This window comes from Ambystoma mexicanum, chromosome 7p (assembly GCF_040938575.1).
Source record: "Ambystoma mexicanum isolate Mex_15411 chromosome 7p, UKY_AmexF1_1, whole genome shotgun sequence".
Lineage (NCBI taxonomy): Eukaryota > Metazoa > Chordata > Amphibia > Caudata > Ambystomatidae > Ambystoma > Ambystoma mexicanum.
The window spans coordinates 386885072-386903799 of record NC_090939.1 but is presented as its reverse complement, the minus strand read 5'-3'; the positions used below and the strand labels follow the sequence as shown (position 1 = coordinate 386903799).

General features: G+C 43.4%; 1 protein-coding gene across 1 annotated transcript in view; it reads right to left on the bottom strand.

Annotated features, from left to right (window-relative positions):
* The window catches only part of LIPI (lipase I), a 420036-nt gene that overhangs the window by 152719 nt on the left and 248589 nt on the right, over positions 1-18728 (bottom strand). The window contains exon 5 of the mRNA XM_069636429.1: positions 14378-14467. Within this exon, the coding sequence (XP_069492530.1) occupies positions 14378-14467 (90 nt within the window). The remainder of the gene's footprint in view (positions 1-14377; positions 14468-18728) is intronic.

Below are 18728 nucleotides of genomic sequence, written 5' to 3'. Positions count from 1 at the left end.
TTTCAGCTAGACAAACGAAAATGCATTGGTATGTGGGTAGATATGTGAGGAACAGTTGTATAAAATTTAATGAAGATCCAATGTTGTTCAGCACATGAAAAAGTGCTAGAAGTTGCCATTTTTGAATGCAAGCTCCTAGAAAGAGCAGATTTGGACAGAGACATGGCTAAATTCAGCCACACCATGTATATGTAATTTCAAGCAACTGTGTAACTGTGAAATATGTCTTTTATTATCAAATATAGAATGTGTGCAATCTGACAAGGGAGTGCCCTCTTGGCAAGCCATAAAATGACATCACTCTGACTCACAGTTCATTCCCCAATCAAGGGGAGGAATGAAAGCTGGACCAATGACAAGTGAGAGGGGCAAGTCTAGTGATGCAACACACACACCCACTCTCAAAAACACATAAAAGCAGAGAGTCAGGACAGATAGGGACCTTCAAAATCCATCTGCCGCTGGAAGCTCTGCCGGAAAAATCCAGACTTTACCTCCATCAAACCTCCAGAGAGCCAAACTAGAGACTTCAATCTATCCAGAACGCATGAACTGGACATAAAGATATATCAATAAGGGTTTTCATTCAGTATTATAGACTAGGCGTTGACTTAGCTGTAGTGTTGAATTGAATCCTCTTACAAGATAAGCATTTTGGTAGAGTGGTGATGAATGTATGAATGTTTCATATGTTTGAACGGTCAATACAGGTAGCAGAGATGGTGGCAGTGATACATTGTTCCAGTTTGAGATTGCTATGAAAGGGGAGCCCAGGTTTGCAAGCCTTGTGTGGGGGAGCAAGAAAGTCAAACGGGAAGGAAATAGGTGAAGGAAGGGTAAGGATGGCATTGGAAGCCAAGACAAGGATGACTTCCAAAGAGTTCAGCATGAGGCAGCAGAGAGCTATCCAGTGACAGTCTGAAATAAGACAACTGGTAATCAGTTCTGATGGGGCTAGGGTGATGGCGGGAAAGGCAAAACATATTTGAGTGCTGTCATCAAAGAGGTCTACCTGGGAGGGGGTCTAGATGACAAAGAGATGAAGTTCAAGGACTGATCCTTGGGGGGATTCTGACAGGGAGAGAGGTTGCAGACCTGTATGAGGGTTCCATGAAATGTTAATGAATGAACTTCCAGGTAAGAAGAAATCCAGGCTAGAGCAGATCTACAAACCATGAAGTCCTGGAGAGAGAGATGAGTGGTTGACAGTGGTGAAGTGGTAGAATAGTCTAGATGATAGTTTGGAGTGGAGAGCATCAGAGCATCAGAGAAAAAGATGAGGCAAACATGGGTGCTCTCTATTGGAGCTCTAACTAGGGATAGCAGATTGAAGTGCATTTCCAAATCCACTCGCCTGGAAGTATTTTGTGATCTGGTTGACAACCACCAGCCCCATGACCTTTGCATAATGGGGTAGGAGGAAGACAGATGATAGTTTGCTTCTATCCTTGGGTCAGCGAAGGGTTTCTTTAAAAAGGGCAGGACACTTGCAGATTTCAAAGAAGCAGGGAAGAGTGCAGCAGCTGGAGAGATATAGGTCTGAAGAACTTATTTCAGGTGATGGAGACTTAATCTTTGACAGTTTGAGGAGCAAAAGGTTTGATTGTATGGCAAGATGAGTTGGTACTGTGAAGGATGGGTACTAATTCAGCAGGAGAGGTAGGGGAGAGGTAATTGAGAAGGGGAAGGCAGAGAGATCACGGAAAGAAGGAGGAGAGGGAATGGAGAGTCGGAATGGCTGAGTGTCAAGACTTTTAGAGATTTTAGAGGGACAAAGTCAGCATAGTCATAAGCAGACATGAAGGAAGCAATAGATATTCTCTTGGGAGGTGTAAGCAAAGCTAGAGGGTAGATGAGACTTTGCGGCGGTGATTGCGAATAGAAAAGATTTGTTTTGTGAAGTAGAAGAATTTGGCATATTCCAGAGAAGAGGGCAGTGAGGGATTTTTTATCAGCAAGGAGTAAGGTGGAGGTCAAGGATTTGCACCAGAGTCACAGGTCATGGCACATGTTTGTTTTGAGGGTCTGGATCTCAGAGGGGATCGAGGGCTGAGGACAAGTGTGAGAAGGTGTGAATGTTCATGAAAATAATATTGTTTATCAAAGGGAGCCATTACAGGATAGTGGAAGTCATAAAAATCACAGTCCAGTCAATTACATGGCATGAATTAGGAATGGAGACAGAACACGCACATTATTCACGAGCCCACTCATATCAAAGGCAGAACACTGGACTGGATCACTCACCTCAATTGCTCTATTGACCTTCTATCCAATGACCCATGCATTTGGTCGGATCATCACATAATAACCTTCTCTATCAAAGCCAATACACCTCACCTGGCGCCTATCATCGCCCCAGCCACCAGCACGAGAAATAAGAAAGATATTACACCTGACAAACTCTTACCCATACTACTCCCCATCCTGAACAATATCGACTCAGAGGCTGACCCCACAGTCTCAGTGGATATCTACAACCAGGCTATACTTAAAGCACTGAACACCATTGCCCCCCTAAAATTGCGGAAACCCAAAGCACAGCGTCACCTTAACACTTGGTTCACGCCGCAGCTAAGAGAATTACGCAAAGCTAAGAGAACCGCAGAGTCACATTGGAAAAACATCCCACATTATCCAATAAGACTGAGCTAACCCTAGCCTCCTCTAGTTACAAAGAAGCCATCTTTATTGCTAAAAAGGACACATATAACAAAAGGATTACACAAGCGGAATCCAACTCAAAGGAACTCTTTAAGATTTTGAAAGAACTAGAATCCCCCATTGCCCCCATAGACAAATGTGTTACAGATGCACTATGGTGTAGTAATATTCAGAAGGCTTTATTAGATAAAATAGCTTGCCTACAATCTAAAATCAATGCAAAAAATCCCTGCTACTTGCTCACCCGGACTACAAACAATTACCTAACAAATCACCTACCTTTAAGTCAACTTGTAAACCTTTCAGCTTCTCACCCCTCTCAATCTGGGAAGTAGAAAACATCAGCAGGAAACTTAAACCTTCAAATTGCCAAGGTGATGCCTGCCCTGCCCCGATCATCAAAGCTGCTGTGCACGACCTGGCACCATTCATAACCAACCTCATCAATGCCTCCTTCAAAACTGGAGTAGTGCCTGATAACCTAAAAGATGCGTGGGTCATCCCACTCCTTAAAAAACCTACTCTTGATCCAGCCAACCCGTCTAACTATAGACCGATAACAACTGTACCTTTCTTATTAAAAATACTGGATAGAGCAGCCTATTTACAAATACAGGCCTACTTAGAATCAAACAATCTCCTAGGACTTAGGCAGTCAGGTTTCCGACCGAGACACGGTACGGAAACTGCATTAATAGATCTCACCACCCAGATACAAATCCTGAAAGACAATGGTAAACTTGCACTCCTCTTATTGCTTGATCTGTCAGCAGCTTTTGACCTGGTCAACCATCAAACACTCTGTCACCACTTGAAAACTGCAGCACACTTCTCAGACGCAGCCACAGCCTGGATCAGTTCCTTCTTGGCGAACAGAACCATGAGGGTCTTCTCTCCCACTGATTCTGCTGAACCTTCACCAGTACCTTGTGGAGTCCCGCAAGGCTCTTGCGTGTCCCCGACACTCTATAATATATTCACAAAGCCCCTCTTTGATATCCTTGACTATCTGGGTGTCATGTATACCAATTACGCGGACGACACCCAGATACTCATTCCTATCTCGGGGAACTATGAAACAGACAGCAAAACCCTTAATGAAATCTACTCAGTAATTCAAGCATGGATGGCACATCATGGACTCTGTCTCAATGACGAAAAAACCGAGTTGATCATCCTTGGCACTCACGCCAAACTCAAAAATCTCAATCCCGCATTTAAATCCTTCACCATAGATGGCAATCTAATCCCCGTGTCAAATAACACCAAAACCCTTGGGGCTTACATCGATGCCACCTTATCCTTCTCCAAATAAACTAATGCAGTAGCATCATCAGCCACTTACACCTGCAAGCTGATCACTGCATGTAGGCCGTTCATCTCCTCACCCAATTGCATTACTCTTGCTAGAGCATTAGTCCTATCCAAGATAGACTATTGTAATGCCCTTTACTTAGGCACTAGCTACAAAAATATCAAAAAACTGCAAGTAATTCAAAATAATGCCATCAGAGCTGCCCTCAACATCCCCAAAAAGATGCACATCTCAGAGACCAGACGCAAACTACGTTGGCTTCCAGTCAAGCACAGAATATCCCTTAAAACTCTGGCCCTTACACATAAAGCCAGGGCAAAGCTTGCACCAGCCTACCTCACCAACCAACTTACACCTCACTCTTCTTCAAGACCACTTAGAGCAGCACAAGCTAACACTATGTCCATACCGAGATTTAAACTTCATAACTCGGGTGGTGCTAGCTTCCCTGTACAAGCCTCTAAATTATGGAACACAATACCTGCGCTTTTGCGAGCAGAACCTTCATTTAACCTATTTAAACATAACACAAAGTGTTGGCTTCACAACATGGACTCTATGACAGCCTAACCGCCTGATCCCAGCATGATCGACTGTCACTGGCACACTTTTGTAATTAATGTACTTATACTAGACTATGTATATATGCATTTGCATGACTAAGTTTGTACCCACCTGTAACTGCAATGTAACGTAACCCTTATTGACTGCTTTCAATTGCAACTGTAACCAGATCTAACTTATGCGCCCGTATGCCCCTGGGCCTGGCTGCGCTTTATAAATAAATAAATACAAATACAAACAGGTCCTCACATCATCCAGGCAAGGGGTAAGAGACTGCGGCTTTAATTTCATCATGGTCACTAAAGAAGGGAGAGGTTGGAGGGGCCTGGATGTTAAAGAGAATAATCACGTGATCAGAGCGAGGGGTGTCAATGGAGAGATCAGATGATGTGAACAAAGTAGAGAGAAATACAAGGTCAAGAGAGAGCCCACTGGAGTAGGAAGGATGGATGCAGAGGGAGTAGAGGAAGTGGTCAAAAGGGAGTGAGTTAAGTTAAAGGTGGGTGGCTGTAAAGGGCTCTGGGAGGTTAAAGCCCCCCACAACTCCCAGTATGAAAATTGGGATGTTGTACTAAGTGACTCAAACAGAAGGTTCAGGGCAGGGAAGAATGAGTTGTGGTGGTAAGGGAGTCCATAGAGAGCCAGACCATTTAAAGGATTTTTAACAGGGTTTTTTTATCAAAATTGGAGGAGGTGGCATCAGAGGTGGGCAAGCGATTAATGGTGAGGGCATATTGATAAGGAACTCCACAACAGGTTGGGAGTGTGGGAGGGAGTGGAATTGCCATCTGGCAAGGGTGCAGAAGCCCTGTTTTGTTTATTTTTTATTAGTTAATAAAATGATGTGGGTAATTCCAGTTCAGGGAGCGAAATCTGCTCATCCGATTCCCTTGTCCTAAAGCTCCATGCCGAAAGCATACTATACAGCTGTGACAAGCTGCCTCCATAGCCTGATCTGCCATGCCTGCTCTCCAGTGGCACACAGCAGGTCGTAGAGTCACTGGTGACTTCTTGACGTCTGCATTGACAGCCAAGTCTCTGCAGTGCAGTGGCTGCAATTAGCACATGCACCACTGTTTCAAAAATGACATAACTATAAGACTTCTGTTCTGGTGGCAAGTTAAACAGAACCTATAAGCCATATCTGAGTTGGTTATGGTGGCCAGCACCTCTCATATTTATCCATGCCATATGAATTTCATATTGAACATGTGTCAGCCCTCGGAGCCCAGTTCACCTGTGGATGGTTAGGTGCATTTACCCCAGACAGGCTAATTCTGCTACACCCAGCAAGAGTGTATGCTTTGGGGGTTGCCTCTCTTTGTTCCTTTTGTGAGGGCAGGTAATACCCTCCCCAGCTTTACAGTACTCATCAGAAGGATGGGCATCAAAGGGGACACCCATTCACAAAAGGTTAGACTTCACACCAGAATGCTTTAAATCTAAAGGCCTTTGATTGTATTAAGAAAGGAAGGGGTGGGGTTAGTGCAGACAAGGGTAGCTCTTTTCATTCTGAGGAAGTTTCTAGCATCTTGTTTCTTTCTACCTCTATCTTTCCTTCCTAGCCCCTCCACATCCTGCAGCACAAATCACTTTTGGTGTGATTTCCGATGATAAAGTCCACATGTTCCTATAACAGGGATTGGACCCCTAAAGCAGACTAGCTTTAGTACAATCACCTGGGGACTTTAGTCTGAAGAAGAAGAAGAAGAAGAAGAAGAAGAAGAAGAGGAAGAAGAAGAAGAAGAAGAAGAAGAAGAAGAAGAAGAAGAAGAAGAAGAAGAAGAAGAAGAAGAAGAAGAAGAAGAAGAAGAAGAAGAAGAAGAAGAAGAAGAAGAAGAAGAAGAAGAAGAAGAAGAAGAAGAAGAAGGGGTCTCCTACCACTTCTGTGAATCATCTTTTGGACTTCAATCCTTGAAGAAGATGTCACTGGATCCTGTTAGGAGAGCGGCGTTTTCCAAAGTCAGTTAATTGTGAGAGGAAGTCAGGTGCTCCAAGGCAGAGGCAAGCTCTGTCCCCTAACCATTGCCAGGGACCGTTGGGGGTGAGCATGCTGCTGAAACAAGACTAGCTACTCTGCCAGACATACTGCTGCCTGGACCTCACAGTCTTGAAGAACCTCTAGATGGTGTGTGTTAGCCTCCCTGTGTTAGGAACCCGAGAAAAGGACTCACGTTTTACCTTAGACCCTTACAGCTCATGAAAGACAAGACTGCTGGGATTCCTGCCATTTTGCCACCAACCACTGCGCACAGTGATTTGAGCGTGTTTGACCCAGCTCAAACCAACAGGACCTATCGGAGCTGCCTTTGGCACTCGCTGAACTTCGGACGGCTGTCTGGCACATTCAAACCCATTCCCCGTTGCACCACACCATCCAAAAGTGAGTTGTTTCCTCAGCTCGAGCCAAGAAGTACCACTGCATCTGCACTTCTCAAATTGCTGTTTGAACCTTCACCTCTGGATCACTAAATCAGTCACAGGTGCTGTTTCTAAACTGTGCCCTTCGAGCCTCTGCATCAAACTGTCTTGCAAGCGCATCTCGTCATTGGCCCATCCGCCTTCCAATCTCAAACACTGAACTAATACTGCTGAGCTCCACAATCTACAGTACTTGAGTAACCTTTCAAACCTCTCACTTTGACCTTGCTTCAACAGCATTTGAACCGCATTGAACATATTAACAGCGCCCAGGAGACTGGTTCACTGGTGTCGAACTGCCAAGACACAGCAAAGGTATTATTAGATAATATCATTCCCCTCCCCCCGGTCCATTTTGGGCCCTAAAGATTGGCTAGGACACCCTAAGACCTTTTTGCCGCTCAAGAACATATCCTTTGAACATTGTGCTTTTTTCGCCTTTTCTCCCCCTGTCTCATTACCCAGAGTGCTGCATCTTGCTAGGTTGCGCATTTTGTGTTCTTTCTACAGGGGAGGGTTTTTACAGTGTGTTCTAGCTAGGTATTATTGTACATGGTGTGTTTAATCATACTATATGTATTCTTATATAACCTTGATTGGACATTCCTTTATTTTGGACTGTTATACTTCGCTGTTTGGGTTGCTACTGAACCACATTCACATCCCTCTTGAGAGAATAGTCTTCCCACGGCCCTCATTACCACAAAAGGCAAAGGAGGTATATCTCTTAACTGTGCCTGCTTTACACTTATGATTGTATTAGTGCTTAGTTTGTAGAAGTGGGAGGGATGAGTAGGTGCCTTAATCTCTGCTCATCTTTGTGCTCCTGCAGGGCAGCAATCAATTTGTCACAGGGAGAAGGTAGCAAAGTCAGTGTGGAGAGCTGCTAGTGTAGCAAAGTCCAGGGGGTGATCCATATTTCTGTGAAAGTTACCATTGAAAGTTGAGTGTGATGACATTCGAAGGAAGCAATAGGATACCAGTACTAATAGGCATACTCCAAATAAAGCACAGACACATTTTGTTAGTGTGCATTTCCACAGAGAAAGGCACTGGATGAATGGCCAAACAACCAACATGTGCCACTTAATTATTAAGTAGCCCACATCCTTTTTTATAATTTAAGGGAGTCTTGAGAAGCAGTGGTGTAGTGTAAGTTAATATTAATATATTTGTGTATTAATGTAAGTATTTGCCGCTTTTATCCAAAGCCTTAACAGTAAAATAAAGGTACAATAAATGAATGAATAACAACCAGTAAGTAAGGATCAAAGACCCAGTTCAAGTGACAAAAACAAGAAAACGAAATCTTTAATAATTGGATTGTGAGGTTTTTTTAACAGTGGGAGAGAAGAACAGGAACGACTATCAAGAGGGGAGGATTCCAAAGTTTAGGAGCAAGGAGTTGAAAGGAACGAAAGCAAGAATCAGCAGAGGGTGTTTGGGGCACTAAGAGAAAAAACTGAGGAGCAGAATGAAGTTTAAAAGCAGGGTATTAGAGAGAGATAAAGGAGCAAAAAGAAACTGAGGTAAGTGCATGAATACATTTAAATACTAGACAACGTAAGTTAATATGCAACACTATTTAAGACAGGCTAGATAAGGAGAAATATGAGGAGACAGGGGTAAACACAAAGGAGTCCTGACAGCCAAGTGCAGAATAGAACATAAGGGGAAAGGGATGTAATGTGTAAAACCAACACACAGTAAACAGCATTAGTACCCGGGACGCGCGGCTGAACAGGAATACTGTGTGGTGATTGGCTCATTTGCGAGCCATACCACACGGTATTCCCGTCCACGTGGTGCGTGCCGGCTACTCTGTTCCCGGCGAGGGGCTTGGCAGCCCCTTAGACAATGAGGAGGCTCAAAACAGGGCAATCCCCGCTCCGAGCCTCCCTATGGCTGGAGGCTTCCCTCATTCCCCGCTGGGGACTCAGGTAAGACATTTTTTCCCCTTTCCTCCTCCCTCCTCCCACCCCACCCCACTTACCTTCTATCTCGCAGTCTCCGGCGGGGGACGATGGAAACCTCCAGCTGTGTGGAGACTCGGAGTGGGGCCATCCCCGCTCCAAGCCTCCACACGGCTGGAGGCTTCCATCGTCCCCCGGCAGAGACCCCGGTCCGTTTTTTTTTCTTCCCCACCCCACTTACCTTCTTTTTTCTTCTTATCTCGGGAGCGGACGTGCTGGGAACAGAGTGTTCCCAGCGCGCCCGCTGCCGATGGCCGCCATGGAAAGGGAAAACGGACTACATTTTCCCTTTCCCGGCGGCCATTTTTTTGCCTTATTTTTTTTTTTTTTCTGTTCCGAAACATGTTTCGGAATAGAAAAAAAAGCAATTAGTACCCCGGTCTAACGGGCCGGGGTACTAATGGCAATAAGCCCCTCGACTGCAGGCCAATACCGCCCCAGGTAATGCCCCCGGGGCTTCGTAACTATGGTCCCAGGAGCATTACCTGGGGCGGTATTGGCCCGCAGTCTGGTGGCTTATTGCCACAGTAATAGAGACGAGGAAGAACCAGGGATTGGAGCAATGTTTTAGCAGAAGAAAAGGCAAACAACTGATGCATTTTCCTAATGTTAAAAAAGTTGAAAGTGACAAGCACGAATCACAGCTGTGATTAGGATATGGAAAGAAAAAGAAGAATCAAAAAGATGGTGTGGCTGAAAGAAAACAGATAAAGGAGGAAGAATCTTACGGGAAGGTGGAAAAAATAACATTTCATTTTTCGTAGAGTTAAGGCCAAGAAAGCGAGAAGACATGCAGGAAAGAATAGCAGATCGACAAGAAGAGAGCTGATGATGAATAGAATCATTAAAGGTAGGAAAGGACAGGAGAATCTGGGTATCATCAGCATAACGATTAGTATATAACCCATAGCTTGAAATTAAAGAAGCAAGAGATGAGTTGTAAGGAGTAAATAATACAGGATTAAGAATTGACCCAGAGGAACAGCATGAGACAGAGGAAAGGAGCAGGAGGTAGAGACCTTTCTTTGAGTGATTAGAGAAATAACAGGAAAACCAGTTTATAACAGTATTTGAAAGACCCAGTGAAGAAAGAGTCAAGAGTAAAGTAGGATGATCTGTGGTGTCAAGTGCGGCACTGAAATTAAGCAAAACCAATAGAGAAGAATGTGTATGATGATGAGCAAGACAGATAGCATTAGATACAGACAAGAGTGTGGTTTCAGTAGAGAAACCAGCCCGAAATGCAGGTTGCTGAGGAGGGAGTAACTTGTGAAAGATAAGATTTGAAAAAAGTTGTACAATAACACATCATTCCAAAGGTTTACAGAAGAAAAGAAATTGGATGTAAATTGAAAGGAGGGCAGAAGAGGAGACAAGAGGGTGTTTTTCAAGAGCAGGAAGAACAGTGGCTGCTTTAAATGCTAGTGGGAAAGAACCGTAGGGAAAGATTAAACAAGGTAGTAAGAGATGGAGGAAGGGGAGGAAAAATAGACTTAAACAAGGAGGCAGGGAGGGTACGTGAGGGATCAGCAGTGGGATGAGTCCATGAAAACATAGACGTGACATCAACTTTAGAAACAGGGTTAATGTGTAGTTGGATTGACTGGGATTAAGTGATGGTACCCTAGTATTGGCAATATGTGTAGACTTTGCATTTTGTAACCTTTGAACTCTGTGTTTTTACCTAAATGTTTGCATCATTCTCTAAGTTTTTAGGCTTCAACTTGCATCAGTAGCAACATTAACCCTTTCAAAAAAACAGTGTGGGTGTGTGTGTGTGTGTGTGTGTTGTGTGTGTGTTTGTGAAGTGTGGGTGGGTGTGTGTGTGTGTGTGTGTGTGTGTGTGTGTGTGTGTGTGTTTGTGAAGTGTGGGTGTGTGTGTGTGTGTGTGTGTGTGTGTGTGTGTGTGTGTGTGTGTGTGTGTGTGTGTGTGTGTGTGTGTTGTGTGTGTGTTTGTGAAGTGTGTGTGTGTGTGTGTGTGCGTGCGTTGTGTGTGTGTTTGTGAAGTGTGTGTGTCTGTGTGTGTGTGTGTTGTGTGTGTGTGTGTGTGTGTGTGTGTGTGTGTGTTGTGTGTGTTTGTGAAAAGTGGGTGGGTGTGTGTGTGTGTGTGTGTGTTGTGTGTGTGTTTGTGAAGTGTGGGTGGGTGTGTGTGTGTTGTGTGTGTGTTTGTGAAGTGTGGGTGGGTGTGTGTGTGTATGTGTGTGTTGTGTGTGTGTTTGTGAAGTGTGTGTGTGTGTGTACCTTGACGAATATGGTCATCTTTTTCAATATTACCTTCAAAGTTATATTCTTTATGATGTATTTTAACTTTTTTGGCAGAGGCTACAATTTTGTTCAACTAAATGGCAGGAGACACGAGTACATTGCTATTTACAAATAAATAAAAACTCTTTACAACGAGCACTCACAGCAAAGTATATACTAATTGACCTCTTTCTTCAACCGCCTCTCACTTCACTCGGGCCCAATGACCTTGAACATTATAACATTGCAAGATCATCCTGTTCGGCCGCTTGCCCATTTTGCCCTAGTGAAGCTGAAAGCATTGCGCATTTTGTTTTGTTGTGCCCAGCGTATAAGTACACTGGGAGGAAATATGTGTTACCACTCTTCATATTTCCCAGCGTCAATAGGGCTAAAATGGCGATGCATCCGTGTCTGGCTGGCGAATGTGATGGGCAGTATGGCACGGGGAACTTTCTGCTGCTGGCATGGAGGACGCGGTTTAAGCACGTAACTGCAATGGGGAATGATATTTGAGCATTAAGTGCCAAATGTGCAACTTCATAGTTTAGCTGTTTTTCTTTTTATTGTGCATTTTTGCATTTTATCAATGATGTATATTGTATCTGTTTTGTTAATTGCTTTGTATGTGACTTTTATGACCTATTTTTGGTCGAAAAAAGTAAATATATGGAAATGGCAGATTCAATGAAGATGGAGCAGGTCTTAGATGCTGACACAATGCACACACCGAACTCCCATTCACCAATATTCTGGCTGCAATGTAGTGGAACAATGAAAGCATTATGCAGGTAGCAATCTGTACAAATGTGTTTAATGTTAGAGTATGCCACTGAGTCTGTGGTCTGAGCCTGTGAGCATCGTGCGGGTCATGCTCGATGCATTGCGAACCAATAACAATGCGTGAAAGAACAGCATAATATTTGAAGTGCCATGAATTCGCACACACTGCGGTTGCAGGAGCTATATATAAGTACCGTTGTATATAGTGAGAGGTGGGGTTTTTTTTCTAATTAATCTCAAACTGCTCAAACCTGCTTGAGAACATATCAAAATGAATAGATGGAAACTGTTTCACAGTGAAATAGATTATTGTAGAATTCACACAACAGATGTCGTGACATTATTTTGTGTGTTACTCTGGGAGCTCGAATGCTTTGTGTGCTATGACAAACAGAAAATAAGAACATTGTGCACCGGTCTTGTCACATAGTAAGGCCCTCCCAGCATATATGTTTACACTGGCATTGCACATATGCACACATCCTGGATTTTTATTTGGATAACAGAACGGATGTTTTTAGGAAGTTAATGAACATTAACCTCGTGGCGATATGGCACAGCAAGCAGGTGGCTGGGAGCACGATGTTTATCTGCCAAAGTGCAGTCCGCTTTCCAACCCAGCTGCTTCTCACTGCATCACCGCTCTCCATCTTGCCACTCACCTGTCCTTACTCCCCACTCCAGCCTTCTTTTCCTATCTCCCACTCTGCTCATCTCAGCTCCTCGGTCTCGTTTCCTCGTTGACCCACTTCCAGCCGCGCTCCCCTTCCTGGTTGGTCTGGATTACGACCCAACGTGGGCTTGCCTCTCTTATTCCCGACCTGCCAAACGAAGTGCCCTGTCTCTGACGGCAGAATGCTCTCCTTTTACTTTATTTTCCCCTCCAAATTGCACCAATGGGCAATCATTTCTGGATGTTAATGGCAATAATGTCCTATTCTGTGGGCTGTACCATGCGGTAACAAGCAGCTGCCCATTGTTAGTACCCTTCTTCACTCGGGCCATTACCAGCTACTGCAGCCTGCCTCAAACCGCATTATCATGTCATTGCACCAATGGAATGCTGGCGAGCAACTGTAAAAAACAATGCGCCAGCAGGGGGCCTTAACCAATGTTACAAAGCTTGATGTTTATTGTCCCAGCATCAGTGATCAGTGTCCACTGATCAGTGGCTCACTTGTCCACCGCTATAATGACCCCTGCAAGCTTCGGAGGATAATCTCCAATTGTTTCCTTTTGTTTCCAACCTCTTTTTGTGATGTAGATATTTAAAGAAGGTGAGTGGGCTGCAACCCTTGTTAGCTTACCTTAGCCTCGGTATGTGCCCTCTGTTTTGCCCGCAATTAATACGCGTGACAGACCTCCCCCCTGGGATTTAATGCCTCATTAATGAACATAAGAATGCATACACTGGTGCATAATGAGTGTAACGCCTCACTGTGTGTAGTGGGTGAAGAAACCAAAAACCAGAACAAGTCATTGGCAAAACACAGAGCACCCCAGATTGCCTCGGACGTTCGCCAGATCTGCAAATTCAAAATAGAAAAAACATTTTGGAAGTTTTGCACTCACTGATAAGTACATTTTTAAATTGGAACTACCTTAATTTCAGAACCTCCAGAACTATATAAGTAATAGTTAACTTTTTCCAACCAGAGTGGATGTCAGAAGAACTGAGCACACTGAAACCCACCGCATTCTGTATATTTGTTGGGAAGGCTGGTGCAGTTGCATACGCCACCGGTTATTAAAGCTGCTGCATTAATGAGTAATGAATGCTACGATCATGCCAGCAACTCCAGCGGAACAGAACACATCTGCGGTCCAGAACGCTGGATGCTAATCATTTTCCACCTGGGGTGTTAAATCTCAGATGATTCTGCTCAGTCCCCCGGAACAAATGGCATTCTCCACCCCACGACAAAAATGCACTTTCATCACGGTGTTGCACGCATGATCCATAGTGGAGGAAGTCATGTACAACAACCATTGGCAATGTCAGCAGTTTGGGATTTTGTGAAGGCATGGGAAAGGTACATGCCAGGCACAATGATGCAAGTAACGGCACCTAACAGCAGTGCCTGGCAAATGCCTAATACTTATACAGAATTCAAAACTGTTGGCTTTGCCAACGCTTGTTTTAACAGTACTACAGTGAAGGACACGCATAGTGTTTATAAATCGAGTGGCTGAAGGCAGACCTGGTTAAGACAATTTTATAACACCAGTATCGGATTTACATTGAAATAAACATGTTTACAGAGCAAGCAATTCATGCCCAAGACATGGATCTGAAAATGGATCACTTATACACGATTTGTTGAACTTAAATTGATAAATTTGGCAATTGAAAAGATTACAAACTCAGATTGCAGTCAAAAATATTGATTAAAGAAATGCATTCAAGCCTTACCAGAAAGAAGTGTCTGTGGACAGCCAGGCTGATCTGCTCCCCCATTGGGATAAAAATCTATGTGACCCAAATTTTCACGATAACCTAGACCTAAAAGACACAAAATGTGTTATATGTAGCCATATTTTAATTGCAAATGCATATGTGTTAAAACTCATGCAGCTAGTTGCACCTATGTATTATCATTCACCCCAGATCATATATGTTATGTTATGTTGTTTTGTACCACGCACCGCTACCACCCAAGGGCAGTCAGCAGGTGCTCTATGTAGATGTGGATCACAGAAAAGCATCCAGGCATGTTCAAAGCGCACAATAATTCTACTTCCTTTCTTACTCCCAACCTCTCTATAGTAAAATAAAGAAAAAATGTGGTGTGGCGAGTCGGAAGAAGGAGTCGGACACATTATTGACATTTCAATACTCTTTTAATGAAATTATAAAGAAAAGGCCTATCTCTCCCTATCGCTATGGGGATTTCCCTACCTAAGTAAAGGAACTGAAGGTGCTCATATGTCATCAGGAAGCCCAAAGTAAATATGCTCTGTCCAAACCTAACTCTACCTGACCTTACCACTAATATGAACAATGCGCGTTCAGAGGAGTGGTTCAGCTGAGTGGTGCTGTCTCGCTGTGGTCTCGCTGTGGTGCTCTGCTCCCTGACGCTTTATTCAGCAGCCTGTTTCCCCGTGAGCCGCTCAAAGCAACTCTAACGTGTCGATTCCAGGACTTTGGCACGCCCCCTGCTGACTTTGGGTAGGTGTGCCGCATTGACTTGCTCTAGTGCAATATACTCATTGGCGTGCCGCCAAGCATTGACTGCTGCACCTTTGTTTTTCTTGCAGCCCGCCCCTTTTGCTGCCGGTTCCTCCTCCCTCTTCCAGCTGACTCCTTATCATCATCAAACGTGCGCGTTCAGCACGCGCATTCAGAGGAGTTGTTCAGCTGAGTGGTGCTGTCACGCTTTCTAGCTCTCTAGCGAGCAGCGAGCCACCCCACTCTTCGCCCTCCTGCCTTGCTTGACTTGTTTGAAAACCCTGAGAAAGTGTCAGTACACTTTACGATGCAAGCCAGACTCCCTTCATTAAAAACAGGAATTCCTACCACGTTAATACCACCAGGTGGGTCTAAATTATCTATGGGCACCGTTGTGACTGCTCTGCGCTTAGAACAACACACTGCATATTGTTCGACGCCGGTGGTTGATTTTGGGGCGCAGGGCAGGAAATCCGGATTTGGGCGGCCTGCTGCCACAGACATCCGCCATTTTTTTCCCAATTCCCCGGCTGGCAAAACGCCTCTTTCTTTACCAGTGGGTAAAGCTCGCCATCTTGATAAAGCCCCTCATGCCTCCGCTCAATACCCTCAGGCCTCAAAGGGTAATGTGTTATTGATCATGCTGTCCCGATTTTGCAAACAGAAAAAGTAGTTAGTAATGTTTATGTGAAACCTACCCAGTGTGACCCCAATGTTAATATCTCTGTGTCTGACAGTATATGTTTGAATAATATGCCAGCTACAGCTCCTGTTGAAGTAACAAGTAATTTAGAATGTAGCCCATGCTCTGATGTGGCCATAATAGATCTGAGTATGAGTAAGTCAGGCTTTTCTCAGCATTTACTCCCCGATGACGTACTACAAAATTACTCTTGCACACCGATCTTGTTTTCAGATATTGACTTAGACTGTTCAGCCATTGAAGTATCATATCTTGCACCAACCCCACGTCGTCCCCCTTCCTCTCCAGCAGCAGCGTGTATTGGAAGGCATGGGGGCGTCAATACCAACCTGATCAATACAAATCTTACTTCCATGAATACAGCGCTGCAAACTTTATTGAAATTATTCTAATCTTTAAATGATAAATTTCAGGCACAAACCCAGCAATTTGATAAAATACTAGCATGGCAAAATTACACAAATGTACTCCTACAGCAAAGAATTGTGGATCCGCCATTGATAGCACCTGTACCTAAATCCACCGTGTCAATTCTGGTGCCTAGATCACAATCAATCACAAACACACCTATTGTAGTTTCTTCATCACCTGTGTCCTCTGCATTATGTTCTGCTGTCCCGCAGTTTTTAGGCATCATTAAAACAGTACCCTTGTTACCTAATGAAGCTGTAACTCAAATGCGTAATGATAAAATCACAAGTGATCTAACAACCTTGACAACTAAAACCCTTTTCACAATCTTTACTAAAAAATCTCAAAAGAACAATAACTTAGATGCTGTTGAAAATGTAAGTAAGAAGCAGAAAAATCTTCAAATACCAAAAAAGACACACTCATCTGCAACAAAAAATATTTTAAAACATCTTAATCTTCCCTCAGCGAGTACCCAAATAGCATCAGGTGCTGTGACAAAAAAATATATCCAATTGGCCAAGCGTCGTTCAATTGCCAATCCCAAGACTGGAACCAAAGTGATACAGCCCTATGCTCCACTTAACGCCCTTATTGAAGAAGCGGAGGACTTCAATTCGATCATTACAACTCCACCAGATGTGCCTAGTGTGGAAAAAAGTGTTGACAAACTTATAAATGACGCCTCAGCTCGGCTGATTGCTGAATCTCATCGACAAGAAATCAGACGAGCAGTAGACGCTTATATGGACCGACAGCGTCCAGTTGAGAAAAAAAGGAAACAGAGTGCCGGAGGCTTCCGCCTCCAATTTAAATTCATCCCGAGTGCTTCACGTTGCACAGAATCCCATCTCATGTTTACCAATAACACAACAGCTCCTCCCAGTAATAGAGCCGCAAAGTAATAAATCTCTTATCCATCAGTTGAATCAAGATCTATCAGGTGAAAAGAAATGTTAATTATTGGCAAAACTTACTCCTGAAATTCTTGAGCTCCTACAGGTTGCCTTACAAGAAGTTCCTAAACAAGTTTCTATCACTCCCTCTTCTTCCTCCCCAAACACTAAAATCACACTACCCAAATTCATAAATCAAAAACGGATGGCTAATTATGCCTTAATTTTGTCATGTCACCCAGCTCCAAGTGCACAGTATTCACTGAACCGTCAATCATTAATGACCATTTTTTCAGACATCCCAGAACTGGAACACATCAGTTTGGAGGTCATGGAGTTAGTGGAATTCTGTAATCGATCTACTGCTCATGTAGCTAGAATCTGGATGAATTCCAGAGCTATACAGAACATTCTTTGGTCAGCCAAAAGACAACTGTTTGACCTGGGCTTTAATTTAACAGCATATATTGACTCAAAGAGTGAGCTGGCGACGCATCCCCCAAGTTCTGAGTTGACTCATCTAAATATGTACAAAAACCTGTCTAAGACTGGGAGAGGCTTTCAAATTACTGATCAGCAATATAGCAAACACTAACTATCTTCATTAGAATCCTCTTTAGATTTATCTCTGCTCAGTTGGAATTCAAGAGGTCATTCTCATTTATTGAACAATAACAGAAGTGCTATTAATACATTCCATCTTGTAATGCTTCAAGAAACTTGGCTCACGTCTTGCCCCATTTGGGATAACCATGAGGTTCAAATCATTCCTGCTAAAACAAATCTACGGGGAAGACCTTCAGCCGGTTTACTTATAGCAATACAAGAAGATCTAAACTTTGCTCTTACCCCTTGGGCCTCTCCAAATCCATTTATTCAAATGGTTTGTTTACAAATAAGCACTAGCATATATGCTATTATAAACGTGTATTGCAATCCGGTGGGAATCACAGATGAATGCTTCTTAAAAGATCTAAGTGAAGTACTCAATTTAATAATCATGGACTCTGAAGTGGAACAGTTTTTGATTGCCGGTGATTGGAACTTAGACTGCATTTCTATCAGTCATAAAAATAGCTCAAATAGAGTGAGCAAATGGCTACAATTTGTGAACCATCATAATTTATACAGACTCAACGGTGCTTTTCATCTGAAATTCCCGCCGGAGCAACATGGCAGCGAGGAAATACCTCGTCTATCATCGATTATGTGTATACCAATGCCAATTTCTTTCCTGACTTTGTTGAATTCAAGATCAGAAGTTCTACTCTGAGTGATCACAAACAATTGACAGCTAAATGGTCTTACCATGGTAGTTTATCCAAAACACGAGATAAATATCCTCAAGGGCCGTTGACTTTGAACAATGCAGGGAATAGACTCTGATGGTCAGAAAATTCATTGAGTAGTTTCTATTCTTGTATGAATCACAAATTTGATAGAATATGCCCAAGTGACAAACTTAACAACATAGTATACTCTGACATGTTGCAAGCTTTTCAAACCACAGCGTTTACCTCTGGTCAAAAATACGGCAATGATACCCCCAAATTGCATGTGTTCAATGCTGAACTAAATATTCGAA